General features: G+C 41.4%; 1 protein-coding gene across 3 annotated transcripts in view; it reads right to left on the bottom strand.

Annotated features, from left to right (window-relative positions):
• glg1b (golgi glycoprotein 1b) overlaps window positions 1–21,185 on the bottom strand; it is a 136,435-nt gene that overhangs the window by 34,040 nt on the left and 81,210 nt on the right. For all 3 annotated transcript variants that reach the window (XM_060923257.1, XM_060923258.1, XM_060923259.1), the window contains exons 11-16: window positions 16,108–16,261; window positions 15,468–15,605; window positions 7,425–7,511; window positions 1,702–1,764; window positions 1,236–1,349; window positions 625–713 (exon numbers count right to left, since the gene is read on the bottom strand). In XM_060923257.1, coding sequence (XP_060779240.1) covers window positions 625–713; window positions 1,236–1,349; window positions 1,702–1,764; window positions 7,425–7,511; window positions 15,468–15,605; window positions 16,108–16,261 — 645 coding nt within the window. The remainder of the gene's footprint in view (window positions 1–624; window positions 714–1,235; window positions 1,350–1,701; window positions 1,765–7,424; window positions 7,512–15,467; window positions 15,606–16,107; window positions 16,262–21,185) is intronic.

The raw sequence follows: 21,185 nt of genomic DNA, 5'->3' as shown, positions 1-21,185 counted from the left end.
CCGAGCAAGACAGACACACAGAGAGCGAGACAGAGCAAGAGAGACACACACACACACACAGAGAGAGCGCGCGCCACAGTCACACAGAGAGACACACACACACAGAGCAAGAGAAAGCAAGACAGAGACACAGAGCAAGACAGTGCAAGAGAGAACAAGACAGACAGACAGACAGTCTCACACACAGACACACAGAGCGAGAGAGAGAGAGAGACAGAGACAGACACACACACACACACAGAGAGAGAGCGAGACCGACACATAGAAAGCGAGACAGAGCAAGAGAGAGACACACACAGACACAGTGAGCGAGAGACAGAGAGAGAGCGCGCGCGCCACAGTCACACAGAGAGACACACACACACACACAGACAGAGCAAGAGAAAGCAAGACAGACACACAGAGCAAGACAGTGCAAGAGAGAACGAGACAGACTCACACACAGACAGATACACAGAGCGAGAGAGAGAGACACACACACAGAGTGAGACAGAGCGAGACAGAGCAAGACACAGCGAGAGTGCGACAGACACACAGAGCGCGTGAGAGAGACAGAGACACACAGACGCAGAGAGAGAGAGAGAGAGAGAGAGAGAGAGAGAGAGAGAACTCTCAGCAACCTACTTCTTTTTAATGTTGGGACAGAGTTTGAGGACGTCCTCTTTGCAGGCCATCTTGAACTTATAGGAGAAGCGAAAGTCCTTCATCTGAATCTGGGGAAATAAAACAAAGTACCTTCTTGTTCGAGGCTGTTTTAGGCAGTTCAACAACACGAGAAATTAGGAATGATCTCTGAAATCATAATTACACTACCTTAAATTAAAATACCAATTACCCCTGCTACTATACAGAGATGGTATAAACATAATAAAGGGGGTGGGGGGGATCTTCATACATCCAGTTCTCCCCCAAAAATTTAAAGACCAAAATCCCGAGACCAAGCAAATCAAGACCTTCAACACATTTCCTTTAAGACTTTACAGATCAAATGTTCCCATTATCAGCCACGGTCCATCACAGCCTTCTGCTTTTGAGCAATGTACATATTTAAAAAAAAATCTCATTTAAAAATTAATTTATTGATTAATAGGCTGATGATCTTCATGGCGCGTTCTCCATACAAACTTCCACCAAACTGGGGTCAGACGAGGCAGCGTTCTTTCAGAGCTAGACAGGATTTCATTTAAACAAAACAATCTGCTTTTACACATCCTTCCTCTACACGTACAGCTTACCAGCTGAAAGTGCGTCACTCCGACAGCACACTTCTCGTTCATCTCCTTCTGATGTTTGTTCTGCACCAGGCACTCCATCAGATCCCCCGTGTCGAGCTGATTATCAGCCACGTCCTACGAGGGGTAAAAAGCAGCGACAATACGATCGTGATCTGAACTGTAAACCTTAATTCACACTCGGAATTCAGTCCTCGTCTCTTCGAAGCGATTTTCAAAAGGTGAAAGTGGCTCAGTGGCTGGTTTTATCACTTGGCCAATCAAAATGGAAAGCAGACAGCTGGGACATGCAAAGAAACCATGCGCTCCTAAAAATATTGGCTCATCTTCACATAAAACAAAAAAACACTGCATGTGACGGGTTTCATACACAGAAAAAGACATCTAACCTGAACATCATTTAAAACGTACAGAAATAAAATCAGCAATTCGGTAAAAATCACATCAAACCAATAAGCGCTACACTCACATGGCAGTGGGTCTGGATGACTGGCTCGCACGCTCGGACGAGCAGCGCTTCAATCTGGATGTCCTGTGAGGGAGACAAAATAAGATTGTGATCCGAGAGAAGGCAATTTAAAACGATATGAAGGCCACGCAGTAGGGAGCATACTTCCAATACGCTCCTTATATATTAGAACATAAAGGTGTTCACTATGTCTACATACATTTCAGTTCAACTTTATTCACACACAATATGAGAAAGAAAAATGTACTAAAAGCTAAATACAATTATATATAACGGAAAAAGAATTGGCAAACAATAATTACGACAATTACTGGTGTAAGGTGTGTGTGGCTGTCGAAATAGTATAAACTTTCACGTCAAAAGCCACCTGCATCTTTTTTTTTTTAAAGGTCCCATGGCATGGTGGTTTGTTGATGCTTTAAACGGGCTCGTGGAGGTTTCCGGATGTTATATCCGCAGCCTTTCTCGAAATGAACCCTCGGCACGTAGATATAGCCTCCTGGGAGAAAGCCCCATTTCAGCGCTTTTCCCAGTGCGTCGTTTTGCTAATGAGAAGCAGGAGGCGGGGAAGGGTAGAGGGTGGGGGCGGGTCTTATCATTAATATTCATGACATGTAAACGTGTTACCTCTGATTGGCTAACAGCACTGTGACGCTACCTCCAGTGGGTCAGAACAAGCGGATGTGGGTGTCTTACTATGGCGAGAGAGAAGGAACAAACCGCGAAGGGAAAAATACCGCGCGCTGACGTCATTAAGGTGCGACGCGAGGAAATAAAATAAATTCAACAAATGTTTGGGTTTTTACTGAACAAACAAACAAATAAAATGAACGAGTGACTTAAAAAAAGAATGTGGGTGTCTTTGTAAAAACTGTTTTGATTGGCTATTATAACAGAGCATGCTGCATGCTTTTTGGTTTTGTAGCGCAGAGTACCTGGCTAACTGCAGGAAGTGGTTAGCTGCACAGCTAATGTAGCCATTGCGAGGCTAACGTGGCACCGATTTTAAAACACGGCAAAACGACTTAACAGTTATACACTTACTTGTTCGGTGTTTGTGGCTGATGCGGCAGGGATGCTTGGTACGGACCCAGGCTTCAGTGACAGTTGATGTGCAAAACCTGCCCTGTACTGTCCCAAGTTGTGGAAACATTCATCAGGAAAATGCTTCCGACAAAACATACACCGTCTTAGGTAGACTCGACGACGTATTATTGGAGTAAATAAAATTAAGCCACTGCGTCTTCAGGGGCTCTCCAGTCAGCAGTAAAAACAGACTCCTTTCTGTGTTGTCACATCCATGTACAGCGCAACTTCCATGTTTGGTGGCAACTTTTGAGCTGGGCGGGCAATCCATACAGTGGGTGGGAATCCAGAGGGGGGGCGTGGGGATCATCTCCCTTGCTGACGTAGTAAAGGGAAGAGTTTATCAACGCGCCGTTTTGACGCGCCATTCTCAAATGTTGGGCATAGTTTGGTTTACACATTATGAAATTTCTAGCCACTGGGGTGACTTAAGAAGGTCAGAGGAACTCATTTTAACGTTAAAAAACCTCAGAAAGTGAAAATTTCATGCCATGGGACCTTTAAGAACAAGAGAACTACACAAACGCACACTGCGGCGAAATACACGCATAGTAGTATTAGAACTTACAGGAGAAGCGAAAGTCCTTCTCTTTGTATGGAGAACTAGAGTTATTTACACCTAGGGCGCAATTTTGGGTAGGGACGCTAGGGACGTGTCCCTACCAATATTCAGCTGCTACTGTGTAATCACGATCAATAAAACCGATGTCCGAACCTGAGCAATGATTATATGGCACACAAAGGGTTAAATGTATGACACTGCTCATAATCCCCCCTCTAACGTAGATATCATTCTCTGATTAGCTACCTGTTTCTCGCTAACTTACATGGTTGGCTATCCCAGCTGTCACTCCAATTGCTGTAAAAGCAGCACACTTCCCACAGCAGCTGTGACTACCCGCCCATCAACCCCCCGTATCTCACACGTACACACCTGACCTACCCCACGCACCCCCCACTCTCCGTCAGCCTACAAATTGAGCTGGACTTCGATGTCCATGCATGCTTGGCCTACGACTCGCATGCTGACTTGAGTATCATGGACGACGGCCGCCCTCCCAAGAAACGAGACATTCGTTCATTCTTCTTCAAAGTCAAGAATGTAAGTGCAGGGTTTCTGTCGAGCTTTAAAAACTCGACAAAATCCTTTTGATGTATGGAAACCCTTCATAAAAAGTATTGCTGCGGCTCCTTAGGCAGGTTTAGCAACGTGACAGGACGCATCAGAGCTAGGCTACTGCATAGCTGCAGAGAAAAGGAATGCTGGAGCAATGTAACTTGGTGTTAGATAATATCCTGGATGAATGAATGTTAAATTTATAGACCTAATGGTTTTACAGAATGTAAGTAGTCAGATGTAGGCTACTGCATGGCCATGCAGATGTGCGACTTGCATTTCAGAATCGACAGCGTGACAGCCGCTGAGTCTGCTGCGTTCACCGTTTTACAGAGACCTCTTTCTACTACTACTTGGCTAGATACAACACATCCATGGTCCTTTACTGCCACCTACAGATGAATATTGGTAACTGCCTTGGATCACTTTTGTGTCCCCACCAATGTCAAAGTTACTCCCTTGATTTACACACAACTCTATGCATCCTGACACTAGCACAAACACTGAGCCGATAACTTATTACAGAATTTTTAAAGAAAGAAATGCTTATTGTTGATTTTAAATATGATTTTAAGTCTGGTTTAAATAACAGAAGTGATCGTAAGTTCTTGTTTCTTGTGGGAATTCCTTCCTTCCCAGAGTTTGGAGACGGAAAATTTACCATAGTTTGTCTTGGCAGGTGGACGAACAAGCTGAAAATCTGGTGCTGTAAAAATGTTGTTCGTTCGCCACCCTGAGCAGATTTCTAAACGTTTTCGGAACTAGCCAGTTATTATTTACAATTTTATACGCTCGTAAAGATGCATTCATCCTCTTCTTGCTGGCAATCAACTGCATAATGAAGATGTCGACGACCTGCACGAGAACAGGAATCTGGTGGACACCCTTCACACGACTTGATCTCGACTTTGCAGATGACCTGGCACGAATGTTCCACACCAGTCAACAGATGCAGGAAAAGACCAAAAGAATGGCAGCCATCTCAGCACAAGTAGGCCTGAACATCAACAAGAGGAAGACAAAGATCCTGAGGATCAACGCCACGAGCGAAGATCCCATCGAGCTGGAAGGAGAGGCCTTAGAAGAGGTAGAAGTGTCGTGGACAAGCTGGGCGGTACCAATGCTGACGTCAAGGCCAGAATAGGCAAAGCAAGAGCAGCCTTTCTACAGCTAAAGAACATACGGAAGCCTAAGGAGCTGACTATACAAGCGAAGATCAGAATCGGTAGTGTTGTATGGAGCAGAAATCTGGAGGACAACAGCGGCCGCGATGAAAAAAGTGCAGACTTTTATCAACTCGTGACTATGGAGGATCTTACGGATCCACTGGCCAAACACCATCAGCAACCAGGACCTTTGGCATAGAACCAACCAGCTCCCTGCAAAAGAAGATGCTGGAGATGGATCGATCACACACTCCACGAGACAGCGCTGACCTGGAACCCCCAAGGCAAGAGAAACAGAGGACGGCCCAGAAACGTGTGGCGTCGAGACCTCGATGTTGACACCAAAAGAATGGGGTACACCTGGAGCGAAAAAGCCCAAGACCGGGATGCCTGGAGATCTCTCGTCAGTGGCCTGTGCCCCAGGAGGGGTAGTAGGCTTAAGTAAGTAAAGATGTATTCAATTTGTAAATATTCTCAAAAAAAAAAAAGATGACAAGGATTTTATTATATACACTACCGTTCAAAAGTTTGGGGTCACTTTGAAATGTCCTTATTTTTGAAAGAAAAGCACTGTTCTTTTCAATGAAGATCACTTTAAACTAATCAGAAATCCACTCTATCCATTGCTAATGTGGTAAATGACTATTCTAGCTGCAAATGTCTGGTTTTTGGTGCAATATCTCCATAGGTGTATAGAGGCCCATTTCCAGCAACTATCACTCCAGTGTTCTAATGGTACAATGTGTTTGCTCATTGCCTCAGAAGGCTAATGGATGATTAGAAAACCCTTGTACAATCATGTTAGCACAGCTGAAAACAGTTGAGCTCTTTAGAGAAGCTATAAAACTGACCTTCCTTTGAGCAGATTGAGTTTCTGGAGCATCACATTTGTGGGGTCGATTAAATGCTCAAAATGGCCAGAAAAATGTCTTGACTATATTTTCTATTCATTTTACAACTTATGGTGGTAAATAAAAGTGTGACTTTTCATGGAAAACACAAAATTGTCTGGGTGACCCCAAACTTTTGAACGGTAGTGTACAGTAAAGGTAGCCTAGTAAACTAGACCCACCCGCCTAGCGGCCAAAAATATTTTTTGCCTAGCAAATGGGTCTAGCCTCGCACCATATAAACAAAAACACCCCGGGCATCAAATCGTGCCCGCCAATCACAACGCAAGGTTTTTGTTTGGATTCTTTGGGCGGGCTTTTGCAGGAGTGACGACAAAGCTGCACGACGCTGGAGAAAGCGCAACAGGAAAGATGGCTACGGCTAGTGAACAGCGCGCGTTTGACTCCGCTTTGGAATCAGTTTTAGAAGAATTAGACTTGGAGTTTTGGTTGAAACATGAGCAGGAAGAGGCTCTCCGCTCATTCCTTTTCAAGAAGGACGTTTTCGCTGTTTTGCCGACCGGCTATGGCAAAAGTCTGATCTACCAGCTGGCTCCGCTCGTAGCCAAAAGGATGGGGCTAGTTTGTGCAGTACGAAGAATTAATAAACAGCTTTGAAACATTACTTTTTGATTGTTTCTTATTTTCCCGTTATTTTAAATTTAAGGGAAATTATTTCACCAAACACCACTAAATAAAAACTCTCAAAAACAGTTTAAGCAAACCCTTGAAAAAAATGTGTATGTTAAGTATGTGGTACAGACTCCAAACTTGTGGTCATTATCTCCAAACTTCTTAATATCTAGAACCTGTTTATTAATTAATACGCATTTTGAAAAATTATTTATTATTTCAAGGTCTCCCCCACTGCGCGCTCTGACTACGTCACAGTCACTGTTGCACTGATTGGTCAGAGCGTTGGCCTATACGCACAGAGACAGTTTGAAAGACAGCGGTTTGTTCCTCCTACACCCTTCAGAAATGTCTACGACCGAGACCAGACTAAATATTCACATTCAGTCTGGCTTGCCAGGCTACAGTAAAGGAGCAGCATGTTCGCTTGCACTGGCAAAGAAAATATTTCTAATATTTGAAATCCGAGTTAGGTTCAAGATAAAGATGGTTAAATTTAAGAATAATAAACATCGGTTAAAAGTCTTCAGATTAACATAATAGACATGAACATCTCCATTTCCAGATTTGCATCAAAATCTAACCAGTTGTCCGTTGGCCCATGGCTCACCTTTCCTCCAAAATTCATCCAAATCCATTCACTACGCTTTGAGACACGTTGAGAAAAGAAACAAACGGAGGCGAAAGTATAACCTCTTCCAGCAAAGTTGGTGGAGATAAAAATAAGACTTAAAAAAAAAAAGAAAAAGAAAGCGCTTTTGTACAGACAGGCTCGGAGGAAACGGACATTTCCACAGCGTTACAGTGTGCAAAACATCAACAGCCTCCAACCTCAGACTCCAGCTCAGTCAGATTTCCCACCACATCCCTGCAGTCTGCCACCAGATCCTCCAGATGTTCTTGGAGACACTCCAGTTCCTAAAATAAAGACAGAGACCGGAGTGATGAAATAAGTCTCTTGTACATTATATATTCCTGGAGTTTAAGCGTGAGCAAAGCAGATTGGTTTTGATGCCACAAATAGGACAACTTTTACAAATAATATCAGGGACGCCCATCAGGTGAAAATTCAAACTCAATCCGAATTGCTCAAAACTGCTCTCGTTGAACTCAGAATTGAATGCTGAACAATTTTTTTTTTTTTTTACAGAATTCAAATACGTTTATCCGTTCTTGAGATATAAAATCAAAGACTGAAGACACGGATTAATTTTTAGAAAACTGCTGTAATATTCTGTACGAGGATCAGATGGTCCAAAATGGGCCTCATTAACCAGTGAGATCATGTTTCTTTTTCTTAATAACTCTTATTTTTCAAGATATTTACATGGAGATTGGCAGCACATAGATGGTTGGGAAGAAGCCGTCAAAACGAATTATGCAAATCAGTATTTAATTAGTATTAATTATGCTAATTAGGTAAAATGTTAAATCTGTACACTCTTCAAAGTTTCACCAAATGGCTTTATTTGTGCAATATAAAGCTGATCTTAACTCTCATTTATACATCACAAAGAAGAAGAAATTAATGTTAATTATAAAATATGTATAAATCAGCACTGAATGTCATTCACATCTACCGTTCTCTATCAAAATAAAAAAAGTAATAAAAGGTTATTTCTAATCCCCTCTTTGTGCTCTGTAGGCCTTTGTATTTCTAAGTAGGGCCTACTAGTGTTTATATTAAAGAATATAAATGATATTCACAGCTTTCAAGGTGAACCTCGGAAACTACAACCCCGATTCCAAAAAAGTTGGGACAAAGTACAAACTGTAAATAAAAACGGAATGCAATGATGTGGAAGTTTCACAATTCCATATTTTATTCAGAATAGAACATAGATGACATATCAAATGTTTAAACTTAGAAAATGTATCATTTAAAGAGAAAAATTAGGTGATTTTAAATTTCATTACAACAACACATCTCAAAAAAGTTGGGACAAGGCCATGTTTCCCACTGTGAGACATCCCCTTTTCTCTTTACAACAGTCTGTAAACGTCTGGGGACTGAGGAGACAAGTTGCTCAAGTTTAGGGATAGGAATGTTAACCCATTCTTGTCTAATGTAGGATTCTAGTTGCTCAACTGTCTTGGGTCTTTTTTGTCGTATCTTCCGTTTTATGATGTGCCAAATGTTTATGGGTGAAAGATCTGGACTGCAGGCTGGCCAGTTCAGTACCTGGACCCTTCTTCTACGCAGCCACGATGCTGTAATTGATGCAGTATGTGGTTTGGCATTGTCATGTTGGAAAATGCAAGGTCTTCTCTGAAAGAGACGTCGTCTGGATGGGAGCACATGTTGCTCTAGAACCTGGATATACCTTTCAGCATTGATGGTGTCTTTCCAGATGTGTAAGCTGCCCATGCCACACGCACTAATCCATCAGAGATGCAGGCTTCTGAACTGAGCACTGATAACAACTTGGGTCGTCCTTCTCCTCTTTAGTCCGAATGGCACGGCGTCCCTGATTTCCATAAAGAACTTCAAATTTTGATTCGTCTGACCACAGAACAGTTTTCCACTTTGCCACAGTCCATTTTAAATGAGCCTTGGCCCAGAGAAGACGTCTGCGCTTCTGGATCGTGTTTAGAGACGGCTTCTTCTTTGAACTATAGAGTTTTAGCTGGCAACGGCAGATGGCACAGTGAATTGTGTTCACAGATAATGTTCTCTGGAAATATTCCTGAGCCCATTTTGTGATTTCCAATACAGAAGCATGCCTGTATGTGATGCAGTGCCGTCTAAGGGCCCGAAGATCACGGGCACCCAGTATGGTTTTCCGGCCTTGACCCTTACGCACAGAGATTCTTCCAGATTCTCTGAATCTTTTGATGATATTATGCACTGTAGATGATGATATGTTCAAACTCTTTGCAATTTTACACTGTCGAACTCCTTTCTGATATTGCTCCACTATTTGTCGACGCAGAATTAGGGGGATTGGTGATCCTCTTCCCATCTTTACTTCTGAGAGCCGCTGCCACTCCAAGATGCTCTTTTTATACCCAGTCATGTTAATGACCTATTGCCAATTGACCTAATGAGTTGCAATTTAGTCCTCCAGCTGCTCCTTTTTTGTACCTTTAACTTTTCCAGCCTCTTATTGTCCCTGTCCCAACTTTTTTGAGATGTGTTGCTGTCATGAAATTTCAAATGAGCCAATATTTGGCATGAAATTTCAAAATGTCTCACTTTCGACATTTGATATGTTGTCTATGTTCTATTGTGAATACAATATCAGTTTTTGAGATTTGTAAATTATTGCATTCCGTTTTTATTTACAATTTGTACTTTGTCCCAACTTTTTTTGGAATCGGGGTTGTAATTGATCCACATCCAATAAACAATTCACATTAACTGAATTGAAATCGACACTCGCGTTTCTGGCCATCATTCCGACCACTAAGATCTCAATATTTTTTTTATCAAAACAACTACAGTTATATTCTACAATAGTGACTTATTCACACGAAAATATCAGTTTGATTTGAATAAATAAGTAGGTAAAGCTGTGAAGACTTACTTCAAAGTCTTCCGTGAAGCATAACATCAAAACTAGCAGACGGAAAATTTTGTTGAATCCTTCATCAGAAACCATGAGAGCGAGAGAACATCTCTATAAAAGTTATCTGACTGATATTCACGAGTAATCCAGTCAGAGTCTGACCGCGTGCCCGTGACTCAAAAAGAAAAGCGCCGGCAGTTTCCCGACGTCACGCGAGTTTTTACTCTGTTGTACCGACTTCAACCTGCCGTTACTCCCAAAGTACTGAACAGATCTTAACCAGTTACATTTCTTTGGAAAGCAGAGATTATGAGCTTTTTAATAGGAGTATTAATGATAGAAACTATTCAAGAGTTAAGCAATGACAGGTTTGGAAATTTAGATGAGCGTCTGCATGCACAGTTTTCACAGCACGGCTAGCGAGTGTCCGATTTGCCTAAATATGGTTTCACAAAATATTCAAATATTCTTCAATATCTTTGAATATGAAGGCTCTGAACGTTGGTTGTATTTATTTATTCATTCTTTTATTTCTTTTTTGTCCAGCAGCTACGTGGATTGAATCAATGCAGGGGGAAGAGCCAAAAGAACCAAGCAAGAAAGATGACGTGGAAACAAACAAACAAACAAACAAACAAACAAACAAACAAACCTCATTTGACAAACTCTGTTAGACAATACAGAGAAAGAGGGAGGAAAAAAAAAGCCCTCAATGCTTATAATATAAATAGGTGTTTATTATATAGCACGAGCTACTTCCGGAAAAGTCGTACGCTTCGATTGGTTCCTTGGTGGGCAGAATTTTCCCATAATGCCCGTGGGTGATTACAGACCTTCTTTCCAAGTCGCAGACTTTTAATGTTGCAAAAAAAAAGATTAATTGGAAATCAAAAACGGCCAAAACACAAAAGATAAACAAGAGTGACCGAGTTACTCAAGAAATGAGCAATGAAGAGCATTCAGAAAGCGAATTATGACCCTGAAGAGGCTGCACAAGGAAGCGAACAAGAAAGTCATGACGAAGACGACAACTTCGTTGACCTTTCCCGTAAAGACAGAGCAAGCGAGGTTAATAAGTACTTCATTACATGGCTTTTTTTCCCCCTTTTTAAATTTCCAAGATTAAACTAGACGGTCGTTATAATGAGACGTGATGCTGCTTTCGGTCACGTCATATTTGTAACGAGTAGCGTGGAGAAATAAATTCAGGTTTGAAACCGCTAGCTATTTATTCTGCATACGTGACTCAAAATACGCTACCAATACGACATGACTGAAAGCAGCGTCACGCCTCGTTATAATGACCGTCTGTTTTAGTCGTAGAAATAAAAAAGGCCGTGCAATAAACTCCTTATTAACCTCGCTTGCTCGGACTTTACAGGAAAAGATCAGACCGAGGTCTTGACAGCACGGACCGAGCGGTTATGTAATTATCATCCATCAGTAAAGAGAGCTAAATCAGATGTTAATTAGATTAATATAAACAAATGAATGAAAAGTCGGGTCTATCAACATAGATTCAAGGCACACTTATGCCGTTACCAGAGCAACCCAAATTTTTTAGGTGGTGTTACTGGAGCTCAAGATCACACCTTTTGTCACATCTCAAAGCCACAGTTAAAAACCATCATCATCATCTTCCCGACCCGTTTCTGGTCTTCAAAGGTCTCGCCATATTCAAGCAAACAGAAGCCTGGTTTTGTATGAATGAAAATATCTGCCTGGGAGCTTTGCCAAGATGGCTGCCAAGTAGCAGATGTTAACACAACAACTTGGGTTCTGCTCATCTGTTGTAGCTATATTTTTGCAACAAAACAAACAAGCAAGCAGTATCCCTTCCTGGTTGGGCAAGGCACAAAACATATGTGTTGCTTTTACAGCATCTGAAAGAGACGCACGGCAACGTGAGCCAACAGAGTGTGTTGGTTGGCTTCAGTGTTTGTATTCGTGTGCCCATTTGCCACGCCGTATGTTGGAGAGCTCTGCTACAGCAAGTTCAGAGTCTGAACGTTATGCAAATTTCCACTGCATTGCACTTAACCCATTGACTGTAGCTCGAGTGTCTTCCGTTCTCCAGAATGGAAACTCTTCTGTCTTCTTGTCAAATTTGCGCAGTAGAAGAGACAAGGAGTTGAAAATCACAATCAGCTGCCTACTCATTTGGTAGCCCCGCCCCCTTTTCCCAATACTAAAAAGGTCCAGCGTGTCAACAGTAGAATAACACTTTAAAAACAAATTTACAGGGGAAACGTCTCATCTCATCATCTCTAGCTGCTTTATCCTGTTCTACAGGGTCGCAAGCAAGCTGGAGCCTATCCCAGCTGACTACGGGCAAAAGGCGGGGTGCACCCTGGACAAGTCACCAGGTCATCGCAGGGCTGACACATAGACACAGACAACCATTCACACTCACATTCACACCTACGGCCAATTTAGAGTCACCAGTTAACCTAACCTGCATGTCTTTGGACTGTGGGGGAAACCGGAGCACCAGGACATGGGGAGAACATGCAAACTAAGCACAGAAAGGCCCTCGTTGGCCACAGGGCTTGAACCCGGACCTTCTTGCTGTGATGCGACAGCGCTAACCACTACACCACCGTGCCGCCCCGATGGAAAGACTATAGACGAGAAAAGGGGAGGGGGGGAGGCTATTTTGTCATTGAAACACACAGGGATGGGCGGAGCTAAAAATTGTACTGCAGCCAGTCAGCATGGGTGCTATATTTTATATATATTAGGGGTCGACCAATAATTGGCCTGCCCGATATATCGGGCCGATATTCTGCATTTTTAGGGTTATCGGTATCAGCCATAATTTTCACTGATATGCCGATAACATGACTTTTTGCAGCCATTTCGTTCCTAATGCGACTGTCACTGCACGTTCTTTCCTGCACTCGCCTCCGAGTTCAAGAACACGGTCCCGCCCACCACATCATCTGATTTGTTTGGCACAAGAGATATAGCCAATCGACACGCGTAGCTAAACGCTGTGAACTGTTTCAAGGCGGCCGTACGGGCACTCGGGCAGAAGCGGCACAAGGGATACAGCCAATCAACATGCGTAGCTAAACGCTGTGAACTGTTTCAAGGCGGCCGTATGGGCACTCGGGCAGAAGCAGATCCCACTTCAAGGTAAGGACACGCTGCTTTTGCCGCAATAAGTCACAAACACACAAGTTGCAAAAGCACATCATCATTATATGTTTACATTCTTCATCTACTACTCGTTAAAATTGTCCATTTGCATCTGTGTAGCCAGGCAAACTTAGCTTACGGAAGGAAGCACTTGAATTAGCCTACAACCAACTAGTCTCGCTGAAACTACATGTAATGCTTCCTTCACTACAATATAATCCTCTTAAATTGGGAATATTAGGCTTGGGCATTAAAAGCATTAGAATGTAGATGGTTACTTGTTTTGTTACATAATAGTGATAGCCGACTTTATGTTTGATTTTACTTTTTAAAAAATGATGCAAGCAGCTCCCTACACTTGATTTGTTATTTAAAAACTACTTGAAGTTGGTCAGTCTTACTTAGTTCTTAGTGTAAAAGAATCCAGAGTGTATTTTCATTTATTTTCCACTGAAAATGGTGAGCTGTAATATAGTAGGGAGTGATTTATTTTTTTTATTGGTGAATATTTTATTATTTTATTTCTCATTTTATTCTAACTAATGTTTGACTTTATTGTACAAATGCTGCTGGCATCTCCCTGCACAAAATTTCATGTTCAATTTTACAATTAAACATACGTTTCATGGATATGAAAGTCTGTGTCAGTGTGTGCTGTTTAATTTCATGTGAATTATAATGTTTACATTTATCGGTCGCACATATCGGTTATCGGCATCCCAATTCCATAATAATCGGTATCGGCCCTGAAAAAAACATATCGGTCGATCCCTTATATATATATATATATATATATATATATATATATATATATATATAAATAAAATGTGTGTTCCTTTTCACCAATAAAGACATCCTGTAAAATTTTTTGATCATATTCAAAAGTCTAATGGTGGCACCATGAGGTTCATTTTTTGCCAAAAAACGCTTATTTTATGTTTTCGCGTAAGGTTTGAATCACAATGTTGGACTCCATTTATTGATTTCTTGTGACCCAGAGATCATGTTAAGAACCTTTGCAAGGGATTGAGAAGCATTAATGTGATTCATAATACATTTGTATTGTTTAAAAGTAGTTGAACAATGATTCAGTGAACAGCTAAAACTCAAACTGTGCTTGATAATATATTTAGAATATGTATTAAAAATGTGTATCTAAGATATTTGGTATACTCTATAAGGTGCCATAATGTTTCATGAAAAGTGATCGAAATTTTGTCATAAAATAGCAGCTTTTTCCATAACTTTGAGCTCCTGGTGCCACCATTAAACTTTGTCAAAATATTTCACCCAGTGTGTTTTCTTACCAAAAGGAACATAAAAACAAAAATGCATCATGATCGGAGGAACTTTTCATTTTTTAGGGGGCAACTGATGCACCCTAATATATATATATAAAAATATAAAAGAAAGAATGCGTGTATCCGGAGTCTTTACATACCCAGAGGGGAACTGTCAGGGCCTTGAGAAGTCAGGCCGAAACATCAGCATTTCAAATGTTATATTTAAATTTCGTTCATCCTTTCATAATTATTCTCTTCTAATTAGGCCTCATTTTCTATCTTCAGAAATGAAAGCGTTACTGTCCTGAAAACTTGAAAATAGATTTATCCAGGGAGATTGTTTTGGTTGTTGTCTCGAGGCTGAGAAGAGTTTCGAGCTGCTCACTCAGTGGTCAGGACTTCATTGCTGGGACAGAAGGCCATGGCAGTGCATGTTTATGTAGGAAGTGACAGATGAATCAACCAATCAGATTTTGATTTACAGTGGGCGGGACCAAAAATCTATCACCCTAGACCATCTCGAAGGCCAACGCGGGCTTAAGTACGAGTCGGCGCAGCAGTGAAGTCACCTTCCAGCCAGTGTAGCATTCATCAGTAGTGTTAGCAAATGCTAATTAATAAAGCAGTCAAACCAGTGCTATTGAGAGCAAGTAGCACAGGCTAACGACCGAGAAACTAAGATTTCTGTCTCCAGACTCATCTTCCACACTGCACGCTCGCTACAGTATTTTTTTCACTCAGACTTAAGGATTCAGGTTTCTGTGTAATTTACTGAGTTACTTTTAAAATCAACAACAGCTACACACACTGGCGCGACCTGGCAGCCTGCTGCTAATCCCTTACAAAATCCTTTGCCCTGCTGCTTTTTTTGGTGTGTCTAGCCAAGTTTTGGCTGAGCTCAAGTCCCAGCTCTAATAGTAACGGTTCGCCACTGTACGCACCTGACCGGTATCAGTCTTCTCGCTGCACCACTTTCCCAGGTCAATCATGCAGCGTTTCTGGAGTTCGGGGTCCAGCTTCACATCCAATGCCCTCTGATGCAAAATCCTCTGCACTTCCACTTTACACTCTCTCGTGAGCTGGAGAACCAAAAAAAAAAAAGTCCGTCAACACTTTTTTTTTTTTTTAAATTGGTTTAAAAGCCAAAAGGATATGTATAGTAAACATATCAGCATTTCAAATGTTACATTTCATTTCTTTCATTATAATCATTCTCTTCTAATTCAGCCTCATTTTCTATCAAATTTGCTTAAGGAAATTATTATAATTTGGCAAACAAATTTAAAAAAAAAATTACAGCATCATTTTAATTACAATTTATTGATTTTATGGTTTTTTGGATTAATTAACTGCATTTAATTATTAAAAAAAATGAATCACAGATTTTTGGATTTGTTTTACTCTATCATTACTGTTCATTATTTGTATATGTAATACATAAAACAGTAAATGCACTTACATGTTGTTCTGGATCGAGCTGTTGGATTCAGAATAGCCACTGTTCATTTTTTGGCATAATACACGTCAATACATACGTAACCTAAATGGCCTAAAAGGTATTGTAACCATGTAGGGTTTTACCCGTCTGCCTTGTTCTTCTGTCCGGTAAGCGTGACGATAGAGGCAGGAAAACACGGCGCCCGGGGGCATCATCTCACTCGTCTCATTCCAGCCATGTGTGTGACAGAGCCGTGCCGCGTCGTTCTGGCACTTCCGATACAAAACAGGGTCGAGCCTGTCGGAAAGAACAGGCTGAAATCACGTGTGTGAGGAAATAAAATCAACAAATAAATAAAACGGCACAACAGGGCAGTATGTCCCAAAAAAGAAGCGATTTGAATTTGGGGGGAATTAATCTATTTATTTATTTATAAATAAAAGCAGGTCATTGTTAGTTTGATTTGGTGAAATACACTAAGTGGGCAAAAGTTTGTGAACACTTGACCATCACAGCCATATATGGTGCAGAGATGCCTACCCCAAATTTTGAATTTCAGTATTCTTGAAAACATTTTTCAGTATTTTGGAATGACTTTCAGTAACATTAATTTATGCGCATTCCCATTATAAAGAGGTGTATATACCAATATTAGGGGTGTAACGGTATACAAAAATCACGGTTCGGTACGTACCTCGGTTTTGAGGTCACGGTTCGGTTCATTTTCGGTACAGTATGGGAACAAAATGCAAAACCATTTTCTTCCTCAGCACGTTGTTTATTAAACCACAAAATTGTCAATATACAAAAAGAAACAGTAAATAAATTCAAAGTGCTGCTTGGTACCAGTAAATTAAATGAAATATTCTCAAATGATTAACCAATGTTTGAAATTAAAAATAATGAATTCCTTTTAAACAGTAAACAAAAGTTTTCAACATGTAAAGTGCAGCACTCAGTTCCAGTATTCCAGTAAGCAATTTTACTCCATCTACTCAACAACTGAATACAGTCTTAGATCCGATGCTATAAAGACGCCAATGGATGCTGTTATGGCTTTAGCCCGATCTGAATTGCCAGGGAGAGGGTGCTTGAAGGCAGAAGTCAGCTGCGTTTGCACTACGGTGTTTTTTTTCCTTGTCGCGGTAATCTTAACACTTGGGTGGTGCTGTTTCAGGTGAGTTAGCATGTTTGACGTGTTGCCCGAAAAATAGCCAACCCCAGTAAAACAGTGTCGACATACCACCTTCGTTTTATCCACTTGTCTTTCTCCGTTGCAGTATTTCACTGGGAAACCGAAGTGTTCCCAAACAGGAGATTTTAAAGACAGGGGAGGATCTTCTAGCTCCGGTTGGTCGCTAGCAGTAGCCATAATGTCAAATCAGATACAACACAAGCCGGCACCTCACTAAAGTTTTTTGAAGAGTGGTTGGGAAAGGCTCGTCTGATTGGTTCGCCGTGCGAAGTGACCTCCACATGGTCACAAGAGCACGAATCACGAACGAGTTTCTTTATAAATATTAAAGAGTCTTCCCTTTACTACTCCAATCACGTACAGGTATCCTCATGAATATTAAAGAGCCAGATGGAGTGGCAGCATATAAAAACCACATATAAACTGACTGACTGTACTTGTTCGGTACAGCACTGTACCGTACCGAAGGTCTGTTTTCCAACGGTCCGGTACGAATACATGTACCGTTACAGGCCTAACCAATATGTTTAACATTTAAATTATTAAAAAGAACTGTTTTGTGTGAATTGAATAAACAAAACGCGAGCAGCCATCTCAACTGAATTTCCACTCAACAAATTTCTAGAGCATACAATAGATCACATTTGTATAAATACAACAGTGTTCCCTGTTTGCAGACATTACGGTTGACTACCAGTCACTGGTATTGAATGTAACTCCTCAAAAGTATTATATTATATTGCCTGGCAAAATGTTCTACCTGTTAACGGATTCTAATAAAATTAAAAAAAAATTTCTTATTTCATGCCAAAGAGAGTCCGACATTATCTTAATGTCCCAATATATAAATACTTCAGCATAATGCTTCAGAAGAGACATTGAATAAAATGACATTTATAATTGTGTTTAAAACAGTGGAATGATCAATTTTTTGCCACAATCCCAACAGCACTAATCATAAAATTCTGTTTTTGATCATACTACATGTACATTTGCACTTGCAACACTGAAAAGACTTTGAATTAAAGAAGTCCAGCCAGTGTTTGATATTTCAGTGAATAAAAATCAGACATGTAAAAAGAAACTGAATAAGTTTAACTCACATTTCATGGCACTAATTGGCAAGTTCAACTCCAAGCATAGGTCAACCATCACCGCTTCAGCACGTGTCACGTTCCGTGTCTTTTCGTCCACACATTTCGTAAAAAACTGCTAGATACCCCCAGATTTACTTTCCGCCTGACTCGCCATTTCAGCATACTCCATACGTTTTGTTTTGTAGCTGACATGCCGCGTGCAGTCATCGCGACCACCATGAGTGATGTTAATGTCAGTTCTACACAGTTTGCAGTGCGCGTATCCATTGCCCTTTTGACTGGGTGTAACGCACGGCCATTCTACCGTATCGAAAATCGCGCGAACAAATGTGCGGAATCTGCGCATGTCACACACAGCATGTGTGGTTGTCGTAAAAATAAATAGCCTAGCCGTGAATCGCGCATGGATTGAAAAAGTCGCTTGGACATTTAAAAACAACTCACTGGAATTTTTTAAGACTTTATAATAATTCCGTACAGAATAACACTGTTTGCCGTAACATCATATTTACGTAACTTTTCTGTACAAAATACGGCCAATCCGTACTAGTAGGCATCTCTGTATGGTTGTTCCACAACTGTTGTTGGAAGTAGTGGTTTAGTCAAGACCACCAGGACCAGAGTGTATGGAGACCGAGTCAAGACCAGGACCAGACCAGTGCGGGAGGGGTGGGGGTGGGGGTGTTGCTGTTAAATTTCAAATTAACACGTCATTTTATCGGTTGCATTAGAAGCAGGAAGTTTCACATTCAAAAAATAAATAAATAAATCACAAGAACGATGTTAACCAGTAAATCAAGACAGCACACAGGCAACGTCGTGAGATCCCCACAGTTGGTGTCTTGACCAACCTTGAAATAAAACCCCAACTCATCCGAGACAAGCCCGACTAAAAACGCAGCAGATTCTGAAACGAGACCGAGATCTTTAAAAAGTGGCCTTGAGACCAAGACCGATCTCAAACACTAAACCACTAGTTGGAAAACGCACAGCTATATTGTAATTCTACTGAGTACAAGGGCATCCAATTTGCCTTTACTGGAACTACGAAACTCAAACCTGTTCCAGCATGACAAGACCTGGAACAATGCGCACAACTCAACGTTCATGAAGACACCTTCGGGAATGATCTGGAACGCTGACCTCCTCACCAAACATCAGTGCCGGAGCTCACTAATGCTCTTGTAGCTGAATGAACACAGCCACACACCAAAATCTAGTGGAAAGCCTTCCGGGAAGAGGAAAGAGAAAGAAGAGGAAGTGGGAAGAGAAAGAGCAAAGAGAAGAGAAGAGGAAGACAGAAGAAAGAGAAGGAGAAAGAAGAGGAAGAGAGAAAGGGAAGAGAAGGAGGAAAGAGAAGAGGAAGTCATAACAGCAAAAGGTGGACTAAATAATGATTTCAGTGTTCAACAAGCACATACAGCGTGACGAGAAGGTGTTCGCATACTTTTGGCCACGTAGTGGATTAAAGCAGAGTTTTACAGCTACTGGACTCTTCCACAGAAAAGATGAACTTCTTTCCATCATTAATTTGAGGTGAGAAGCTGTAAGTGGCAGAAGCCTTGAAGGAACACGCTCATGCAAAGTTGATGTAAAGACATCCATCCATCTCTCTCTCACACACACACACACGGACAGGGACTCGGCAAAGCTCAGACCAAGCACTTCAGATTCTGGAGCAGAACCGAGCTCTCGTTGTAGCATAAAGAATCATTAAATTAAAACTGATGTGCCTTATTTATAGCCATGAACTAATCACTAAGCAATAAAAGGTAACCGTCGTTGCTATTCAGTCATGTTGTTTATTCCCCGGGTCTAAAAAATTAACAGATCATCATCAAGAGTCTCTCCTACCTTCAGTCATCAACTCGGCCAGTCAAACTTGTTAAAAAGCTCAGGATGCTGCGTTTTAGAGAGTTTACAGAGTACCTTCTGCTCTACAAACCAGCACAAAGCCACCGGATTCTCCAAAAGCAGAAGCAAACAAACACTTCACTGCAGCAGGTGGAGTGGAGTGGAGTGGGCACTCCGTATCAATGCACTGCAACAGACTGCTGCTTTGAAGCATTTCATATTTAAACGTACTTGTGCCTAACGGACTTGATGCAAAAGGCGGTGAAATGGCGTACAAGTGCAAACGTGTCCCTGTTCACATTAAAAACACGAGTGATGGGACTGATCGAGAGGGTCAACTTGCAAATGTCATGGCTGAACAGAAAGCTCAGAGCACGGAGTATTATTATTACTTTTAAATCAAAGACAGTAAGAACTCCATTGACCAAACTACCGAGGGATCTACACTACATGGCCAAAACACTCACACACACACCAAGCTCATTCTAAAACCATGGGCGTTAACATGGAGTTAAATCTCCACCCCTCTGGGAAGGTTTTCCACTAGATTCTGGGGCGTGGCTGTAGGGACGCGTGTTCATTCAGCAGCAAGAGCATTCGCAAAATCAGGCAAAATGATGTCGCCTGAGGAGGTCTGGGGTGCAATGTTCCAGTTCACCCCAAAGGCGATGAGGGTTGAGGTCAGGGCTCTGTGCAGGACACTCGAGTTCTTCCACTCCAACCTGGCCTTCAAACCATGCACTTTGTGCACAGAGGCATCGGCATGCTGGAGCAGCTCTGAAGCTCTTCGTTCCCGTATGCTGTAGCGTGAAGATCTCCACTGTATGCTTCCAAGTTTGTGGTGTTACTTGGACGGAGATCTACACAGGGGTGCGATGGTCAGGTGTCCACATACTTTTGGCTGCATGTGTACACATTTAGTCCTAGGGTGTAAAAGCCACCACCTTTTTCCATTTCATGAGCGAGCAGGTTCATCACACTGCTGATATACTAATATTTTTTTTTCTTCTGTTGAACCACTTTAAAAAAAAAAAAAAAAAAAAAAAGTGTCAGTTATTTTGTTTAATGCATAGTT

The sequence above is a fragment of the Neoarius graeffei genome, chromosome 6, assembly GCF_027579695.1.
Source record: "Neoarius graeffei isolate fNeoGra1 chromosome 6, fNeoGra1.pri, whole genome shotgun sequence".
Taxonomy (NCBI): Eukaryota; Metazoa; Chordata; class Actinopteri; order Siluriformes; family Ariidae; genus Neoarius; species Neoarius graeffei.
Note: the sequence above shows the minus strand (reverse complement) of the source record. Positions and strands in the feature narration are given on the sequence as shown.